Below are 18,794 nucleotides of genomic sequence, written 5' to 3' on the forward strand. Positions count from 1 at the left end.
CGGGCGGTGTTCTAGGCTTTTGTTCTGTAACGCGACGGGCAGGGGTTTGGGTATAGGAAGAGTGGCCGATTCTCACAACCAACCTGCACTTTCTTCTCCCCCCTGTGACGGCAATGACTTTCGTCGGGCTTTATCTTAGACAGCGGAGCGAGAGCTTAGTCGTGAGTTTGATATCGGGAAATTGGAGGTTGGCGAATGTAACACCTCTTCAAAAGCCGCCTATCAATCGGGACCTGGCCGCAGTGTACTAGTGGCTGGCACGGCAGCAAGGTGCCTCTTTTGCTGGGTTGGTAAGGTTTTCCCTTTGAGTGATAGAGATCGGCGAGGCGTGTGGATTTCGTGCGTGATGGATCTTCTTCGTGCCGTGGTGTTGGCCGCCCTGGCCGTGGGAATGGTGACGAGTGGGCCGGTAAATGATGTGAGGTGAGGTTGACAAGCGTGTACCTGGGATCGTTCAAGGTCTCAAGGTGGTGGTGGATCGTTCTGGTGCGTAGACTAATGTGAAGTTTCGTTGTTGTTTTTGGATCGCTCGCTGGAAATTAGGAGTGGACCGATAATTATCGATGCTCAATTAGCAGCAGCAGCAAAGGAAGGTCATTTGATGTACGACGATGGTACGGTGCAAGCAGACGATGGTAATCTTTTTTGTTTTTGTTTTATTGAATGTTTTTCAAGATCGATTGTGCGCGTGGTTAGCAAGAAACAATTGTCTTTGAATGTAATCATGGTTGTTTATGTGCCGTTTGCATTGTTACAGGGTCGGTAGCAAACACTCCAGAAATAGGGTTTGACGATACACCTAGCACGACGACTGAGGAGAATCCTACTACGACGACGGAAATTACTACGACCGTCGACCCAACAACAACGACTCTTGAGCAGACCACTACTGATCTAACAACGACTCTTGAGCAGACTACTACGACAGCACAGCCAACTACGACTCTGGAGCCGACAACCACGACAACAGAGCTAACTACAACTACTGAGCCAGTTACTACAACAACTGTGCCAACTACTGAGCTAACCACTACTACTACTACTGAGCAGACAACCACGACAATAGAGTCAACTACAACAACTGAGCCAACTACTACTACTACTACTACTACTGCCGAGCAGACAACCACCACAACGGAGGAGGCTACAACGACGGGTGCGCAGAGTACCACCACAGCTGCCACAACTACGACCGCTCAGCCTGCCACGACTACCACAGCTGTACCGACAACGACTGTCGCGCAAACTACTACCACCACCGCCGAGCCTACTACGACGTCTACAGAAGCGGCTCCGTCGACGACGACCACTGCAGCCAGCACGACATCGACCACATCCGAGCCATCGTCGACGACTACCGACGCGCCGGTAACCGATGCACCGACCACTACCACCATCGAACCGGAAACGACAACGCAGGGCGCCAGCTCGGTTGCATCCTTCGGCGCTGCACTGCTGACTGCCGTTGCGCTAGCGAACGCGCTACGACTGCACTAGGTTGGCGGGTTACGGTTTCCAGGCAGGCAAAGTTGTTGTGTGAAGTGTAAACCGATATATTCATTAAGTGTTTTATGAGTGTGTGGGGGGTGCGAATACCGGCAGATGTGTATAGTGAGTGTGTGTTCTTTCTGTTTTTTTTTTTTTAAATGATTTGCTTAAAACAGACTAGAGCAGCAAAATAGTTATAGCAAAGTTTGGTGTATGCATCAAAGAGTATGAATTTGAATAGATTTACTTTTGCGAAGAGTGCGCTTTAGTTGTACACGTGTTGCGGATGAAGGTGGAAGAACGTACCAATACAGCGCTTTGAAGCCAAATATTGTAATATAATACAGCGAAAAGACAAATAAACGCGTTTGTTTGCCGTATCTCATACCGGATGCATGTGTGCTCAACGACTTTTGCTATACTTTTCTTCAAAATAAATGTGAAATTATAAAGGTGTTTTAAATATTATCGATCACTTTACTGGAATTTTATCTTAATTTTCAACATGTTTTACTCAAAAGAATAAAATAAAATAAATAAACAAAAGCTAATTAAAAAAAAAACAATCCAAAGAGACGTGTATTTTTTTTTAAATAATCATTTTTATTTACCTTTCATCTTACATTCAACGATTTGCATTAAATGTTCGCACTCCTAGTCCGCATTAATTATCGGTAATGCAGCACAACGAATCGTTTAGCACGTTCTCCTCAAGCAATGCCACTGTTGACATTGCCACTTAGTAAGTGCGTGTGGGTGTGTTCTTTTTTTCTCCATTTTTTGTTTCGCCTTTACACCTGCTTCTAGCGAAAAACATTCACAAAAAAACCTTCGTTTTTTCATAACAGAAAACTTTAACAGATTGTTATACACTTTAACTTTTTCTCTCTCCCTCTCCCTCTTTTTCTTTTGTTCTTTTTCGCTTGCTCTTTCTTGCATGCAATTTCTGCTATACTGGTTCTGGGGCACCTAAAACACACACACACAAACACAGAGACACACGTACACACGTACACACTGCCACCACCATCAACATCCTCGCTCTTCCAATCCTGCAACTTCTCTTTCCTACTTCCCCTGGGATGGTCGTTTCTTCAGGACGGCCATCTCTCTATCCGCTCCTTTCCTACATTTTGTGATGTACATGTTTATAACAGTGCAGAAAGGATTTGGTTGATTGTTTGTTTGTTTGTTTGTTTGTTTTATTCTTCTGGCACCGAGGACGCGTAACCGAGCAACAGAGTGTTGGTGAGATTTGGGAAGCAGGAAAGAAGCTGCCTCTTGCCGTGTTCGTTTCTGTGTGTTTGTGAGTGTGCGTGCATTTTGCTTTTTTCCGCTCAAGTGGCTCAATTTTCCGTGAGTCACACGCAAAACACACACACACACGCACGTGCACTGTGGAATTGTGTGTAATAAATACAGTTTTTAGTGCTTTGTTTTTGCATCCTGATTTTTCTTTCCTTCCCTTTATACAATTGCCTGCTGTACTGTTTGCCGTTTTGTGATTTGTGATCTTTGTTCTGCGGTAGCGAAAGAGTGCAATTCCATCCACACAGTCGTGTCTATTTTTGGTATCTATCCCTCTTTTTTTGTTCTTTGTTGGTTTTGCTTTTGCATCTTTTTGCACGCCTTTTTGTTTTCTAAATTGGTTTCTCTTTCCATTGAAATTGTTACGAGCACTACACAAAGAGAAAAAGGGTCGAAAAAGTGGGAGGGGAATAGTACAATCGCGTACAATAGTGCTAGCAAATAGTAGCAATGCAGCTGCTGTAGTAGTAGTTGTAGTAGTAGTGGTAGTGATAGTGGTAATGATAGTATGTAGTAGTTGCTGTAGATGTAATAGGAGTAATTCTAGTAGCAGTATTAATAGTATTTGTTTGTTTTGCCGCTTGTAAAGTGGTTGTGTGAGAAGCAGTTGTGAAAGCTAAAGTTCATTTCCGTTGCATGTGGTTTTGTTCCTCTTTTGTTTGTTCTGTTTTCTTGTGTCTTTTTTTTCAATTCTTTTTGCTCTTTTTCTTTCTTTACATTTCTCTCTCTCTCTCTCTCTCTCTCTCTCAATAATATCCAGACTTTCACGTTTCTTTATGTTCGATTTAAATTTTTAGTTTCATGTTTTTTTTTGATCCACATTTTCGTTTGTTTGTTTTTTGTTCGTTTTTTATATCTTTCTCTACTCTTCATATCTCTCTCTCTCTCTCTCTTGCTCTGTCTCTCCCGATTGGTCTTACGTTTAAAGATTTGCCTAGTGTGTGTACGTTGATATAAAGGGAGGGTAAGATTTCGATTCGAAAGATGGCCGAAAGAGTAAATAGTGGTAGCAAAGTACAAAGATGTAAGTAGATTGTTGAGTTAGTTTTAAATTTTGTTTTGGTTTTTTTTCTTTTCTACTACAGTTCGATTTATTCGTCCTCTGTTAAAGTTTGTTTGTTTGTTTTTTTTTGTTTCTAGACACATTTTTCAACATCGAATAGTACACTGGAAGATATTAATGCACGCTTGCTGTAGGTGTGAGTATGGGGACGTGTAAAGAGTGTAAATCGCGACACTTAGCTAGATGTAGTGGTATGATTTTTCATGCTTAATTCCCCCCCCCCCCACGTCACTAAGTGCTAGTTCGATGCCACACGTCTATCTAACGTAATGCAATATACCATACATCGCTCGTAATGGTCGTGGCGGTTGTTTTTTGTTGTCTCAAAACAGCACCATCCTTGAACGGCTTTCGGCTCAATTGGTGATTAAGGATTGGAGCAGGAAATTTTGATATGGGAGCTAGTGATAGAGCTAGTGAATAGATGGGGGAGGAGACTTGAAGGATTGGTACCGTTTCCCGTCGCTTACATCTACTAACGTCGAGCTTTCTACACATGTAAACTATTACTATTATGCACACGGTTGTGTTTCTCTCGTCTGTTCGTTGTTCTTTAATTTAAGCACATCAACAAACACACACACAATGTTTCTCTCTCCCTCTCTCTTTATGTCTCTCTCTCCATTCATATACTCACAACATAACATATTTCTCTTTCACATGGCGGGATGAGTATTGCGATCATCTTAACACCCAACGTGGCGAAAAACGTTTTGGTGGCTTAACTCTCTTAGTGTCTCACTTCCTGCTGCATCGACGGATGAAGACACATACACACGCGCACACACACGCGCGCACACACACACGCGCACACACACACACACACACACACGTACAAACACACAAAATTGGATGATGGTTGGTTGTTGCAACGAGCTTTATTTGTGTTTTGTTCAAAAACCCCCCTTTACCGCATCACTACACCGCGACGTTCCTCTCTACACGTCGCTTGTTCGCACACACTACCTACTACTGGCTAGCCCAGTCTTATTAGCTTAAACGCACCTGTCGCTATCTTTATGAAACGTCTTTTGTTGTCGTTCTGGGATTTTTGTGTCGTTAGCTAATTTTGCCATTATTTGTTTTGGTGGCTTTGTCTAGATAAACAAAAAAAAAAATCAAACCAATTCCCTGTTTGAAACGGCACCAGTACTGGCACTAGTACTGAGCAAACGGAGTTCGGACCTGTTGATTTGCTACCGATCGTATGGTGTTATTGTTTATTATACTATGAACCTGTACGAGTGGGTTGTATGTTTTGTTTGTTTGTTTTGATTAACACAATTTTCAACCTTTCTCTGTTGTGTGGTCGGCAATTTGGGCTTGATCGTACAACGCATCCACCCTTCCTAGAGGCGGATGTTGTGCTCCAATACAGCGGAAGGAAGGATTACTCACGCTGTAGACTAATGCAGTGTGTAGTTGAATGGTTTGTGTGAAGTAACATAAAAACAACGCCAAAACTAAAAACCCCTTCTCAAGCTCAACGGCCCGGGCTGGAAGGATCGTGGTGACGGGTGGCCTGCTCAAAATGATCGCTGATTAACGGCTAACACGAGGCTTACGAGGCTACAATTTAAATACCCCTAAAAACGAGACTTACGCGGTATTAGAGTCTAAGTAAATTCTTAAGTTTGTATGTAGGTTTTTGTTTGTTTTGTTTGGTTTGGTTTGAAATGGAAGAATGGTTTTTGCTTGCTGTGCCCGGTCGACCCGGTTGACCGGGCACCGTCGTTATGGGTTGCTGGGTAGTGGGCGGCTTTCTCGCGTGCGTAACGGCGCAACAGCTAATGCCGATGGGTGATCTTCCTTGCGAAGGAAGTCGAAAACGGAGCTAGAACTAGAATAACGCGGGGGCTTACAATTCGGTCGGGTGCGTCTCTAGTATCAAACATGTGTCAATGAGTATTGGTAGTACCTTGTTATTCTTTTCGTTTTGCTTTAACAAACCGCATCAACGCTTTTCTTGTTCTAAGAAGGTTTCGTACCTTTGTTTTGCTGTTTTGCTATAATGTTCTTTAAAATAAAAGATAAATAGAAACAATTTATTACCCTAATCGTAAGAGGAAGAAACGTTTCAGTTGCATTATCTAAACCCTAAAGCGATAGGAAACCATGGAGCTGGTGTGTATGATGAGTCTGACTTTGGTTTTTGCTAGACACACACAGACAGCCAAGGGGTGGCGTGAAATGGAAACCTGTGAACGAAACATCTTCTCTCTGCGTCGGTGTATAGAAAGAAAAACAACACGAGAAGCACGAGGGTTGGTGCATCCGTGCTGCTCTGGTCCGCTGCGACTGCTACTGAGAGCGATATGTTTTGCGTTGCGCTTTGAATACGCCCAAAGAGCAGCGTACCACTTGCGCGAGTTCGTACGCCCTGCGTTGGTTGGTGGGCTGGGAGGCCAGTGATTTGCAACCATGCAACCCGGAAGCGACACGTGTGCCTGTGTTTTAGTTACTCATGTTAAGCCACTCTGGTTAGTTGGCTTTCCGGCTGGGCGATAGGGCAGTAGCGATTATGCTACCGATCGAGCCATGCGTTCCCCGAGCGGTCGAGTCATCCGGGGAAAACAACAGGATACAAGTATGAAGGAAAAGTAAACGTAAATTCTTTGTAGAAGCGAAAAAAGAAGATCCTCACTGAATGGCAATTGTAACGAGTTCAACTAAGCGATTGTCCTGTAACCTGGCTCTGTGTTGGCGATCTACCGATCTCATCCGATCGTGTTCCTATTCGTGTTGGTGTTATTTTCTTCATTCCTCCATCGCGTCTCATTGCGTTCATCCCCTCCCCGTCCCTTACTGGGTTGTTAAAATATCATTATGTACAATAAAGCCCTTGCACCCCTTTCTTCTACTGGGAGTGCATAATCGCACTCGATTGCGAACGAAAAGCTAAACTTGAGCAAACACACTTGAACTGCTGGGGATCTTTGGTTAAACCGGGAGCTTGGGAGCTGTCGTTCGTGTTCGCTACCTCTGCCTCCGTTAAATACTACTAAATTAGGCTACTCGCTCCCCGCTGACCGTCGTAGTTTGTAATTAAAAACAGTTTTTCCAGCCCACTTGCCCCTGCCTCAGGCTTCGTTCGAATCGGAGCACTCTATAATACATCCACACGGTGACTAGAATCGGTTTCGAGGCGGATCTGTGCTTTCTTTGTGTGGAGCGGCATGGGCATGGTGTTGTGTGGTTTGTGTGAGAGTTTGTATGAAAACAATAAACTACTACTCTTACCAATTCCACGTTTTTCCCCGCAGCTTTTAAACTATTTGCCCCTTTCTCGCTGTTTTATTTTTGTGCATCGGCGTACCGATGGCTGCGGGATCGTGATCGTGTTCAAGATGCGCCCTTGAGGTGGTACAGCACGAAGCGTTTAATATTGCCTTCGCTCCCTCTCGATCTGGCTCTTGCTCAGTAAATATACCCTGCTAAATGTAACATATCCATTCCATGCCACGGAAACCCTTTACGGCTACTCACTCCTCTGTAACGCGTAACGCTCGTAACGCTGTGAAATGAACAATTGTGAAAATCAACATCAAACGCGCTCGCGCATCTGCTCTCGCCTTCGGTGAAACACGCGCTTATTTCTACCTTTGTGTCTGTGTGTTTAAATGTGTGTGTATGTGTGTGTGTTTAAATGTGTGTGTGTTTGTGTCTCGTTTATATGTATATAGATATACTCTATGTAACTAAGTTTCAACAAATTTGGCATATTGTATTCCGTGGTAGTTAAGTTAAGTAGAGCTTTGCTCGCCGCTACACTCTTTTCCCCTTTCGCTTGCTTTCTTTATCTGTACGGGTCATCCTAACCGTTTTATTTGTTTGTTTGTTTTTTTCTGGCGTCATATTTTTCTTTCATCTTCCATTTTCTCACCATGCCCACTTGCGCGTCGTACATCTGTACCGTGTCGTACTCCTTGTTCGCACCCATTCGATACTAGCGCGGCGCGGGTTTGCGGAGTTTAAATGGTTTTTTTTCTCGCTTTTTTTCTGTTGGTTTGCATTTTTCTCTTCCGTTTGTTTGCTTGTTTTTAGCTTTTCTCTTAACAACAACTAACTCGCCGTGTAATGTATAATAATTAGCTATCTCTAGTAAATATGCTCGCTAACGCTGCTCCGCTTGTCTAGCTCCTGCGGGTTGTTGCTTTTTTTCCTAACGCTTTTAAAACAAAATAATAATAATAAAAATAAGAAACATTTACAAACAAATAACCTAACACGCTGATCGTCTACAGCTCGAAGGAAGAGCTTTGTTTGTAACAGTGACACCGCAAACAAATCGAATAGAATTTCAACTAAAACAACATCAACAACAAAAAAAAACCCGTCATACAGATGATGTAGCTAAAAGCGATCGCGGAAAACAGATTTACTGGAAAGCAACAACATTTACGAATTACAAAACAAGCAAACAAAAATTACTGCATCAAACACCGAGGCTCAGCGGAGTGGTGAGTAGGAAGAGGAACGCTTTCGCATTTAAACCTTAAAATTGTCTTCATGGGTTTTGTTTTGCTTTGCAATTATTATTTTCTTTTTCGCAGTTTGTTTGCTTCAACTAGACGCCCCGTGACGCCTCTGAACGAACTTTTGTCGGTGAGTGTGTGCTTATTGTTTGCACCATTGTGTCCTGCGGGGAGGGGTGTCTCACCCCAAGCACACTTTCACACGCACACACACACACACACACACACACGCGCGCACGTGTTCTGCTTTTTTTTCTATCATACACTCGATACGTAAGCAGCTTAGTTGGCAGGACGCTGGCGCCACGCGTTGTCCTGCTGGGGGGGCGGGGGGGATTGGCAAAGTGCTTTGGTTGTGTTTGTTGGTACGGTCGGTCGGTGGCGACCCGCTTAGAAACCCTTGATGATACCGTAAGCCTCCAAGCTGCTGATCAGCAGGTACACGATCCACAGGGAGAAGAGGAAGATTGAGGTAACGATTTTGGCCTTCTTGGGGCCGCCGAGCTCGCCGCCGATTCTGGGATTTCTTCGGACCATCAGCACAATGATCGCGACTAACGCTTCCGTACAGAACAGCGTTACGGAGAAAGCCAACCTAGGAAATGGGTGTAGAGAGGGGGGTGGCGGTACCACGATTAGGTTGAATGCAAACCAAACAAACAAACGCGCCCATCCGGTAGCTGAAACCACACTTACGTGCCCGGCTCGACGTCGAACGACCGTCCGTGGAAGCTGTGATAGCAGGCGGCAATCGTCCAGGCGACACCGATACCCAGAAACACGTTGACCGCATTACTGCCCGTCACGTTGCCGACACTCGCATCGGCGTACTTGTCCTGTATGGCAGCGACCTTACTGGCGAACGTATCTGAGGAAAAAACAAAAATGAATGGGCCATCGCCCAATGTTAGTACCAGGTTTTTTATTTTTGGTTGGGCGCCATGTTTCGACCCTCTCGTACCTGGTATACTCGTTCCCAGGGCAACGAAGATAATGGCAGTGACTGAATCCTTGATGCCGAGCGTACAGCCGAAATGGGACGCCACATCGCCGATGATGGCCGTCACGACACCGATGCAGAAGATGGATACGACGAAGCAGAGATATCCTCCGGACATGTCTGGAATTAAGTAGGATGTGGCGTGGACAAAATGTAAAGCATGTAAGTAACAAAAAAAAAAACACACACACACACAGAAAACTGAAGCACCTTCACCGTTGCGCAAGCAGCAGCATAATCGCCCCGTGCCGTGCCGTGGAGGAAAGTCGGTCAAGTGTTTACAATGTTCAAAAGATCCCTAGTCAGCGTACGTCCGCTGGGGACAGCTTCGTTATGCTAATGCAACGAGAAAGGTGCGTGCATTGGCATATAGGAAGGACAAGGTTTTGTTCCTTGTCTTTTTTCCCCCTGCCCTCCTTTTGTTTGATTGCTGCTGTTGGTCATGTAAGCACTCTGGCAAACATTATCCTTTAGAGCACCCATGTCTTACTCCATGTCCTGTCCACTTGTGTGCGTTGTGTGTTGAGTCAATGATTGCAATCCTACAGCCAACACTTCTGCTCGAGTACTTTATTGGCTTGTAAAAGTCATCTTTTAACAGTGGTTTGTTTTATCATTTCTTACTATGGCAACCAGTTTCTATCAGGCCAACGATGCTTTTCGAAAACCACCAGCCCTGAAACACCTGTTCGTCAGCCGTGCAAAAGTGCATTATCACACTAGAGTGACACCATTTCCTCGGCATACATTGCCCCTCAATACAGCCCAGACCGTCTCCCGCGGGAAAGGTGACGCACTTTTGTTGTTCTTTTAGATAGCTTTTATTATCCTGATTCGATGTGGGAAGAGTCATCGTGCGAGAGAGAGGGAGCGAGTGCGAGCGAGAAACTCGGGAAGATTGATGCATTGTTAGGGTGCCACTGTGGAATGATTGATGGAGGACATTAATCCGTACCGTTAGATGGGAACTTTGTCACATTGAAGGATTATCTCCCGGTGGAAGGCAAACCGGATGCGGGATGCAGTTTGGCCGGAATGCAGCAAGACGATGATAATAATAATATTATTACCGATAAGCTGATAGCATGCCTCAGTTGGCACTTGGCTAGGTTATTGAAACTGGAAACACGCCGAGCTGGCAAAAGCTGGCGTGCGGATGATGATGAAGGAAGCTTCCGTTCGCTTGTTCGATTGTTCATCGTACATCCACACACTGGTGGTGAGCGGTGAGTGAAGGGGATGGGAGTAGTATGTGAGCTACGTCCTGTGATCCAAAACGACAATCAAGCCCAAAGACCGACTTGCTGTCGGCTACTGGAGAGCGAAATGCAAACCACATTGTGCGGTGTGCCGTAGTGCTACAGCCAGCAGCGCTAAGGGAATATCCATAAATTACGCAATGCTTCAGAAATTTCATATTTGTTTTTAAATGGATTCCAATTCCATTGCTGCGACAGTAGTTCGTGCACAAAGCATATACTGAAGAAAAAAAAGCTTGATTTCTTTGTTTATAAAATTCATCATTATTGAAAATACAAGTTATCTTTATTTTTTGACACCATTGTGGTGAAAAATTGTGAAATTAAAAATAAATAAATAAATGAAACAATATTTAATTAAAAAATGCTTGTGCATTGCATCAAAACCCTTTGTTTGGCGTTACGTTATTTATGGACGGTCCCTCGAGTGGTTCCGCTTGAAGTTCCTGTTCTGTTGCCACATGCATGTAAATCGTTTGCAAACATCGTTCGTTGCTCGTTGTCAACCTGATGTACCGTTTGCAATCCCTTTCCCTCCCCCTCCCCCCCCCCGCCACCCCTCAATGCTCTAAAACCAAGTGGCAATTTAACATTCCATTCTGGGCTGCAGTGCCTTCCCGTGCAAGGTGCATGATGCAGCTCCCACAGAGCTCGTGTGGAGCGGCAGTCGCACCACCACAGCATGATAAAGTAGTAATCCCACTTCTGGGGATCGTTTGTGCCGCTGGGCCAGTGGCAGGTTCACATTTCTGCCTTCCCTCGCGGGTGGTGGTTGCCGGTTGCACCAGACTGTGACTTTTGAAAAGTGTCCAGTGACAGAGTTTTGCCGCACAAACACGATACCTGCCCGGTGGTTTGGGTTTCGGTACCGGGCGTGGTTGTGGAATGCATATATCACTTTTCGTCCACATTTTCGTCCATTACAATTGAATTTTCTGTGTAATGGCCGTTCGAGCTAGTCCGGGAAACGTCTGGGCTATGCTGTAGCGTATTAGGTAGAAACACTTTAATGGACTGTTTGATTTCTATGTTGCTGCTTGTATGTAACGTGACGTTCATGGGAGGCAGCGTGGTTGAGGAATAATTCTGGGAATGATAATAACCTCCCTTTACGGCTCATAGGAGTGTGTAAAATTGAGATACAAGAATTATGAGGTTTTGTTTCCATGCTCCACGCTCACAAGTACATATGAGTGTGCAATATGTGCCAAGTGCTAGTTGTCAAACGTTTTTGCTGCAGCTTTTCAACCGAACTTTAACAATGCCTGGAATAGAAGATATGGATCCGTTTCTCGATGATAAATTCCACTGGCATTCTCGGTTGCTTCGCCAGAAAACTGTCCAATCGCACGCTTGAGTACAAACACACCGTTGCTAGTGAGTGGGTGTGTACTCGGAGGAAAGGAATTCTATTACGGAAGTAAATTCCTGCGTCCGTAGGTAGGAGTGCCGTACGCGACCACATCCAAACCAACTTCGGGTCACTGAGTTCCTGTGAAGTACCACAGGATGCAACATTCTTTTCCACCGCGCGATGGAGGAGTAGGCTTGATGAGTACAGCGAAGCGCTTCCTTAACATTATTATACACATACTTTGGTAACGATGGCATTCGGTGAAAGTTTGGCAAATATGGTTAACATGTCTGCCTTTCAACACTTCCCTATCCCCCCTTGTGTGTATTACTGAGCAGCTTTAACGAGACGGAATAGGGGTTTTTATGTACAAACGTTCTTGATTTGTTTGTAAACTGAATCTCTGTTTCCATTTATATTGATTTACTACAAATTATGAGATTCGAGGAAGTTTACAATATGGTTTGCCAACTTTGGTAATGCTATTTGGTGAGTTATGCTAGCTGTTTGTTGCGGCGACGTACGTACAATGTTTGGCGCTAGCTTTGCATTTGCTTGAACAAAAGCCATCCATTTATGAGGCTTTATTGGCGAGCAGAAAAGAGAAGACATGTCATTTTTTTTACAGCCCAACCATAACATATGGAACGTAAAATGTATGTTCCTTCCCCCATGTCGTGTTACTGCACCTTTAATACGTACACTTTACGAACCTAGTTCCATGTGAAAAATGACCCAGTTAGGCTGCCGAAACCCTTCCTGCCTTTCCAAACCCCTTTTGGGTATAATTAAGTTTCCCGGGCAATCAAAAGTTTTAATCAGAAAAGTGGGACCAAAGCTTTGCAAGCTTACTACAAGTTATGGCTGAGTGTGTGTGTGGGTTTTTTGCATGCATTCAGTTGTGCCGGATTATGTGTCTATGGGAAATAACACGAAGAGACGCAGCTCAACAGGACCCCACTTTGCTTTATTGCACTGCTTGCCACCGCTCATAAGCAATACTGCTGTGGGTAAACAGGAAGTGACGCAATCAAAACTTACCGGTTGGTGGAATAAAGGCAAAGATAATCTTCCAGAACAGGGTGACAAAGTGCATGATGTAGTCCATGCAGCTGGGCGTCGGTGGATCTTCACCTTCGTTCTCGCCATCATCGTCACCTGGTACAGGACACCCAACAACCGATTAGTGGGTCGTTTATGATGAGGGTTTTTTGGATTGTTGTCGCTTGCTAGCAACCATACTTACCGGCGCTGACAGTGAGTGCCTCAACGAACTGTTCCTTCCATGACGAGGTACCGATCAGGATGGAGGCATTTGCACGCTGTACTAACTTATCTACGGTGTTCTGCAAAGGGTAGACGAAGAAAGATGAAATGTTAATAGACGGACGGATAAATGAATATGAAGCGAAAATGTTTACTCCAATCGCAAAAAAAAAGCTTTGATCCTTGTTTGAGTGAGCGGAGTGAGTGAATGAGACTTACTAACTGTGGCGCCTAAATGTAGGCAATCCGCTCTACACTGACAGCGAGATTCAAACGCGATGGGACATTACACCACCACCAAACGCGAGTTAGGTGATGTACTTATGCTGCTTACGATACGTAAAAGCTATCTGCATCTGGCCGCCTACACAACACGGGAGCCAGCTTAAGAATGGCCCAATATTATCATTGGCGCAAAACAAACGACACACACACGTACAGCGTACATCGAAGGCTACACGCGTCTAGACGCGTCGAGAACTGGACCTCTGGCTCGCTAATTATGTTACGAATCGCGTCAACAGTACGCAAAACAAAGCCCCAAGGTCCACCACGACCATGTCGGCTGAGGCGGAGATGGTGGTCTAAGCCCGATAAGTCGTCCAAGATTGCATCCATTGACCCGATACGCTTCCGCTATCGATCGTACCGGGGCCCAATGGGGTGGCACACTAAGATAAGCAGCTTGGCAAGGCAACCAAGCCACCGCAGAGGGAGCACATTATTTCGGCCCGCAGTGCCCGTTCGTTATGGTCGCGTTTACGTGGGTGCTGGTGTTGGGTACGATTGTGCTGACCGGTGTCGCGGTTCGCGTGTTTCTGCGTAGACGCCAAACGTTCTGGCAGCGGCACGGCATACCGGCGGCTCGCCATCCCCACCCGCTGTACGGCAATGTGGCCGGGCTGGTGACGAAGCACCACACTGCCACGGTGCTGCAGCGGCTGTATCGGGAGTTCCGCGAGCGCAAGCTACCGGCCGGTGGATTCAACCTGTACTTCTCGCCCGTGCTGCTCGTCGTCGATCGGCAGCTGATCGAGCGGGTGCTGGTGAACGATTTCGCCCAGTTTCAAAACCGTGGCCTGTACGCGAGCGCCACGGTGAATCCGCTGAGCAGTGAGACGCTCTTCTCGGTGGCGGGCGAACGATGGCACCGCATGCGACAGCAGCTGCGGCCGGCGCTTGGGTCGAGCAGTGTGCGCACCATGTTCGCCACGACGGCGCGCATCGCCCAGACGCTGGCGGTGTACATTGGGGCGCAGAGCCGCCGGCGGGATCTGGAGTGGACCGATCTGATGGCACGGTACGCGACGGACGTGATCGGCAGCTGCGCGTTCGGTATCGACTGCCGGACGATACGCGACCCGGGCTCGGAGTTCCGGGCGATGGGACACCGTGCGTTCCGGTGCAGCTTGCGGCGGATGTGGAAGCTGCGGTTCGGGTACGCCTGCCGGCGGATTGCCGACGCAATGCGGCTGTGCGTGAGTGAGCCATCGGTGGAGCAGTTCTTCCTGCAGCTCTGCCAGTCGACGGTGCTGCACCGCGAGAGCTACCAGGTGGTGAGGCGCGACTTTCTGCAGCAGCTGCTGGAGATGAGGGCGAACGGGGCGCTCGACATGCGGCAGGTGGCTGGCCAGTGCTATTCGTTCTTCATAGCCGGGTTCGAGACGTGCGCCAGCCTGCTCAGCTTCTGTCTGTACGAGCTGGCCAAGCATGGGGCGGTGCAGGACAGGCTGCGTGGCAGCATTGTGGCAGCACTGGACGAAACCGACGGTCAGCTGAGCTACGATATGGTGATGGCGCTTGGCTATCTCGATCAGGTGGTGAATGGTAAGTGTACGGTGCAGATTGAATGTCCCTTCGCAGTGAGATAACACCTCCTCTTATCCCTCCTAACCCAGAAACACTGCGAATGTATCCACCGGTTGATTTCCTGTTCCGTGTCGCCAGCAATGACTATCCCATTGACGGGTTTGGGACCATCCCGCAGGGTACACTGTTGGTCGTTCCCGTCCACGCGCTACACCGTGATCCCGCCTACTATCCTCAGCCGGACGTGTTCAATCCGGATCGGTTTGCCACCGGTTCCAAGCTATTCGGCGCGTCGAAAAATCGCGCACCCTTTATGCCGTTCGGACTCGGGCCGCGGCACTGTATCGGGAACACCTTCGGGCTGATGCTGGTGAAGGTCGGCCTGGTGGCAATGGTGCGATCGTTCCGCTTCACGCTGGACGTGGATCGTACGCCGGAAAACGTTACATTTAAGCCGCGTTCGCTTGTCCTCGCCGCTGGCAGCGGTATGTACCTGAACGTGGAGAGAGTTTGACCGGCTGAGCGATAAGACGTGGGGGCGGTAAACCCGCTTTGCGGTAAAGCAGATAACGGGTGGGTCTTTGGATTGAGATAACTACCATGGCATCGATTATCGTATCACAGGTGTACGTACGGCAAAGTTGTGTGCCAACTCATCGTGTTTTTGTGGCCTTTTATCTGCCGTCAGAATAGGGTGGCAGCAATAGATATTAAAGTATGGGAGCTTGGGGCAATATTCTATGCAATTGGCCCTTCCCGTTTAAGACAAGAGAGAAGCTTAGCATGGGACACAAAGGGCAGAGCACTAGTACCCGCATGTGCAGCTGGATTTGAACCTAAAATAAAACTCTCTTGTACCTCAAGGATTTACTTCAACGAATGTAAGTGGCCCTTTGCCAAATTGTTATGCTTGGCAAAATGGATATAGCATCGGGGCAATGTATGCTATACGGAACAATTGTTTGATGGTAACCCTTGTACTCAATAAAGTTTTTTTTATAGCTATTTCGTATAATTTATGTGTAGAGCTCGCCTCAATTATGTTTTAATTATTGTTATTGTTATTATTGTTTTGATAAAAAATTGAAGAAAAATGACAAAAGTGCAACATCTCTTCATGTGTCACCTGCTAGAAAAATTTGACCATTTTGTCCAAAATTTAAATGTCTATATTGTCCCATACGAAGGCTTTTTTTAATGTCCGAGTGAAACATTTATAAAATGCATTTTATTTCATGGATCATTTACAGCGAATTACAAAATATCTTTACCGTCTGGATGATGCTTAAAGGAGCACCATATGTCGGCAAAATCTTGATTTGAATTTTCTTGATTATTAAGAGCAAATCCAGACCATTTAATGTACACGGTTTTGATATTACAATGCAAACATTTCAAACCTTTGGGTTCATTTTACCGATGGCAAAAGTGCCACAAGTATGTGTGTCCATTGTGCCCCATATTCCCCTATGTGTAATAGAAGTGTTTACGTGAGCATTGTTGTGAAAAAACACACACACATCGCTTCTATCCAAAGGTTAGCTTGTGCGCGACCGTTTAATATCACTGTTAGATTGGAGGAGGATGAGTTTGTGAATGAAATCATCATGTACCACTACCTCCCCGATCACGTCAGTTCAATCTGTGCAAGCGTGTATGTGTGTTGGGGCGTGCGATGGAGTCGTTAGCCCTTCCTAAAAGCATTATCTCTCTTATTCTATCTCTCAAACATCTAGTCTCTCAATTTCGTTGTCTCCCACCCGCGAAACGCACTAAAGTTGGCAAGTAGTAGAGCGGTCTGCTCAGTAACGTGTTAGCCGGTAACCAAGCAACACCTATCGAGCATGGAGCTCTTGACCTTGACTTTGTCGTTGCTGGTCGCGCTCGCGACCGGGCTGTATCTGTTTGTGCGCAACCGGTACAATTACTGGAGCAACCGTCAGTTTCCCACCCTGCCCAACCAAAAGCTACTGTTTGGCCACGTGAAGGGTATTAATACGGAGCGGCACGCTTCGTACGTCTCGAGTGAAATCTATCGCGAGTTTAAGAAGCGCGGTGATGCATTTGGCGGATTCAACATGTTCGTCATACCGGCGGTAATGGCGATCGATCCGGAGTTCATCAAAACGATACTCGTGAAAGATTTTCACATCTTTCACGACCGAGGCCTGTTCAGCGATCCCGAGATAGATCCACTGTCCGGCACGCTGTTCGCGCTGCAGGGCAAGGCGTGGAAGATCCTGCGCCAGAAGCTCACGCCCACCTTCACGTCCGGCAAGATGAAGCAAATGTTTGCCACGGTGCTGGAGGTGGCCGAGCGGTTGGGCCAGCACGTTGCCGCGCACCCCGGACAGATGGAGATGAAGGACGTGCTGGCCCGCTACACGACCGATGTGATCGGGACGTGCGCGTTCGGCATCGAGTGCAATACGCTGCGCAATCCGGACTCGGACTTTCTCAAGTACGGCAACAAAGTGTTCGAGCAGAAGGTGTTCACCATGATCAAGATCATTTTGGTGCTGATGGGGCGAAAGATTTCGAGCAAGTTTACGCTCAAAATTACCGACGCCGATGTGGAAACGTTCTTTATGAATCTGGTGCGCGAAACGGTCGAGTACCGGGAGCGGAACAATGTGAAGCGCAACGATTTCCTGAACCTGCTGCTACAGATCAAAAACACTGGCAAGCTGTGGGAAGGGGAGGAGGAGCACATTGGCAAAGGGGAGGTCGGCATGACGATGAGCGAGCTGGCGGCGCAGGTGTTTATCTTCTTTTTGGCCGGCTTCGAGACGTCCTCGACCACGATGAACTTCTGTCTGTACGAGCTGGCCAAGCACCCGGACATCCAGGAGCGGTTGAGGCGGGAAATCGAGCGTGCGGTGGAGGAGAACGGCGGCGAGCTGACGTACGATGTTGTGATGGGAACGGAGTACCTCAACTGGGTCGTGGATGGTAGGTGACGGCCTGGCTGCTAGCCCAATCCAATCACTGCTTAATCGAATGGGTTTTTAATGGATCCGTTTTAGAAACGCTGCGCAAGTATCCACCGCTGGAAACGGTTACGCGTGCGCCCGAGCATGATTACACCGTCCCCGGCACGGCGCACGTCATCCCGAAGGGCACGATGATACAGATACCGATCTACGCGCTGCACCACGACGCCCAGTACTATCCCGACCCGGAACGGTTCGATCCGGAGCGGTTCCGGCCGGAGGTAGCGAATGCACGGCCCGCGTACGTGTACATGCCGTTCGGCGAGGGGCCGCGCATCTGTATCGGGCTGCGCTTTGGTATGATGCAGACGAAGGTGGGCCTGATCACGCTGCTGCGTCAGTTCCGATTTTCGCCGACGGAGAAAACGCCCGACCGTATCCGGTTTATGCCGAACGTGTTTGTGCTGTCGCCGGACAGTGGGAACTATCTGGAGGTGGAGAAGCTTTGAAGCAGATGGCGTGTGGTGTCTTCTTTTTAACCAAATGCAGACGGTTGCTGCTGCCGTTTGATGGTGAAAAAACCGAGCTGTATTATATTTATAGCATGAATGTATGTGAAGTTTTCCCTTCCGACGATCGGCTGTCGAAACCTGAGCAGCGGAACGCGCGCGACCATTGCGTCATCGGTAGCAAATAGTATATGGCGCGCGTAACGCACTCCATATGGTGGATTGTTTATGTGAATAAAAGCACTTTTGGCGTTGGGAAACGATCCCGAACGTACACGTATCGAGCTGGTTGCTAGAATGTTAATGGCTTGTTTACACGAGATAGACCGA

The 18,794-nt window shown here is 47.0% G+C and overlaps 4 protein-coding genes across 9 annotated transcripts in view; 3 read left to right on the plus strand and 1 right to left on the minus strand.

The window, feature by feature from the left end:
* On the plus strand, positions 1-2,040 carry LOC121589325 (cell wall protein DAN4-like). Its single transcript, XM_041908134.1, has 3 exons — positions 1-423; positions 544-635; positions 758-2,040. The coding sequence occupies exons 1-3, from the start codon at positions 347-349 to the stop codon at positions 1,495-1,497; spliced, it is 909 nt and encodes a 302-aa protein (XP_041764068.1). The 5' UTR covers positions 1-346; the 3' UTR covers positions 1,498-2,040.
* A 1,476-nt stretch (positions 2,041-3,516) lies between these two features.
* Positions 3,517-18,794, minus strand: part of LOC121590717 (sodium/calcium exchanger 3) — a 116,663-nt gene continuing 101,385 nt past the window's right edge. For all 6 annotated transcript variants that reach the window (XM_041910624.1, XM_041910622.1, XM_041910627.1 and 3 more), the window contains exons 5-9: positions 13,194-13,293; positions 12,989-13,105; positions 9,296-9,454; positions 9,031-9,202; positions 3,517-8,929 (exon numbers count right to left, since the gene is read on the minus strand). In XM_041910624.1, coding sequence (XP_041766558.1) covers positions 8,725-8,929; positions 9,031-9,202; positions 9,296-9,454; positions 12,989-13,105; positions 13,194-13,293 — 753 coding nt within the window. In that variant the 3' untranslated portion in view covers positions 3,517-8,724. The remainder of the gene's footprint in view (positions 8,930-9,030; positions 9,203-9,295; positions 9,455-12,988; positions 13,106-13,193; positions 13,294-18,794) is intronic.
* LOC121590725 (cytochrome P450 6a2-like) lies at positions 13,880-16,025 on the plus strand. Its single transcript, XM_041910640.1, has 2 exons — positions 13,880-15,040; positions 15,112-16,025. The coding sequence occupies exons 1-2, from the start codon at positions 13,963-13,965 to the stop codon at positions 15,534-15,536; spliced, it is 1,503 nt and encodes a 500-aa protein (XP_041766574.1). The 5' UTR covers positions 13,880-13,962; the 3' UTR covers positions 15,537-16,025.
* LOC121590722 (cytochrome P450 6a2-like) lies at positions 16,804-18,744 on the plus strand. Its single transcript, XM_041910634.1, has 2 exons — positions 16,804-17,974; positions 18,049-18,744. The coding sequence occupies exons 1-2, from the start codon at positions 16,867-16,869 to the stop codon at positions 18,462-18,464; spliced, it is 1,524 nt and encodes a 507-aa protein (XP_041766568.1). The 5' UTR covers positions 16,804-16,866; the 3' UTR covers positions 18,465-18,744.

Source organism: Anopheles merus, chromosome 2R, assembly GCF_017562075.2.
Source record: "Anopheles merus strain MAF chromosome 2R, AmerM5.1, whole genome shotgun sequence".
NCBI lineage: Eukaryota > Metazoa > Arthropoda > Insecta > Diptera > Culicidae > Anopheles > Anopheles merus.

What these genes read in the sequence shown, in the direction of transcription:
- LOC121589325 (XM_041908134.1), top strand. Translation starts at nt 347, where the DNA reads ATGGATCTTCTTCGTGCCGTGGTGTTGGCCGCCCTGGCCGTGGGAATG. An exon ending in GGGCCGGTAAATGATGTGAG is followed by an intron (nt 424 to 543) that starts GTGAGGTTGACA and finishes GCTGGAAATTAG; the next exon opens with GAGTGGACCGATAATTATCG. An exon ending in TACGGTGCAAGCAGACGATG is followed by an intron (nt 636 to 757) that starts GTAATCTTTTTT and finishes GCATTGTTACAG; the next exon opens with GGTCGGTAGCAAACACTCCA.
- LOC121590725 (XM_041910640.1), top strand. Translation starts at nt 13,963, where the DNA reads ATGGTCGCGTTTACGTGGGTGCTGGTGTTGGGTACGATTGTGCTGACC. An exon ending in TCTCGATCAGGTGGTGAATG is followed by an intron (nt 15,041 to 15,111) that starts GTAAGTGTACGG and finishes CTCCTAACCCAG; the next exon opens with AAACACTGCGAATGTATCCA.
- LOC121590722 (XM_041910634.1), top strand. Translation starts at nt 16,867, where the DNA reads ATGGAGCTCTTGACCTTGACTTTGTCGTTGCTGGTCGCGCTCGCGACC. An exon ending in CCTCAACTGGGTCGTGGATG is followed by an intron (nt 17,975 to 18,048) that starts GTAGGTGACGGC and finishes GATCCGTTTTAG; the next exon opens with AAACGCTGCGCAAGTATCCA.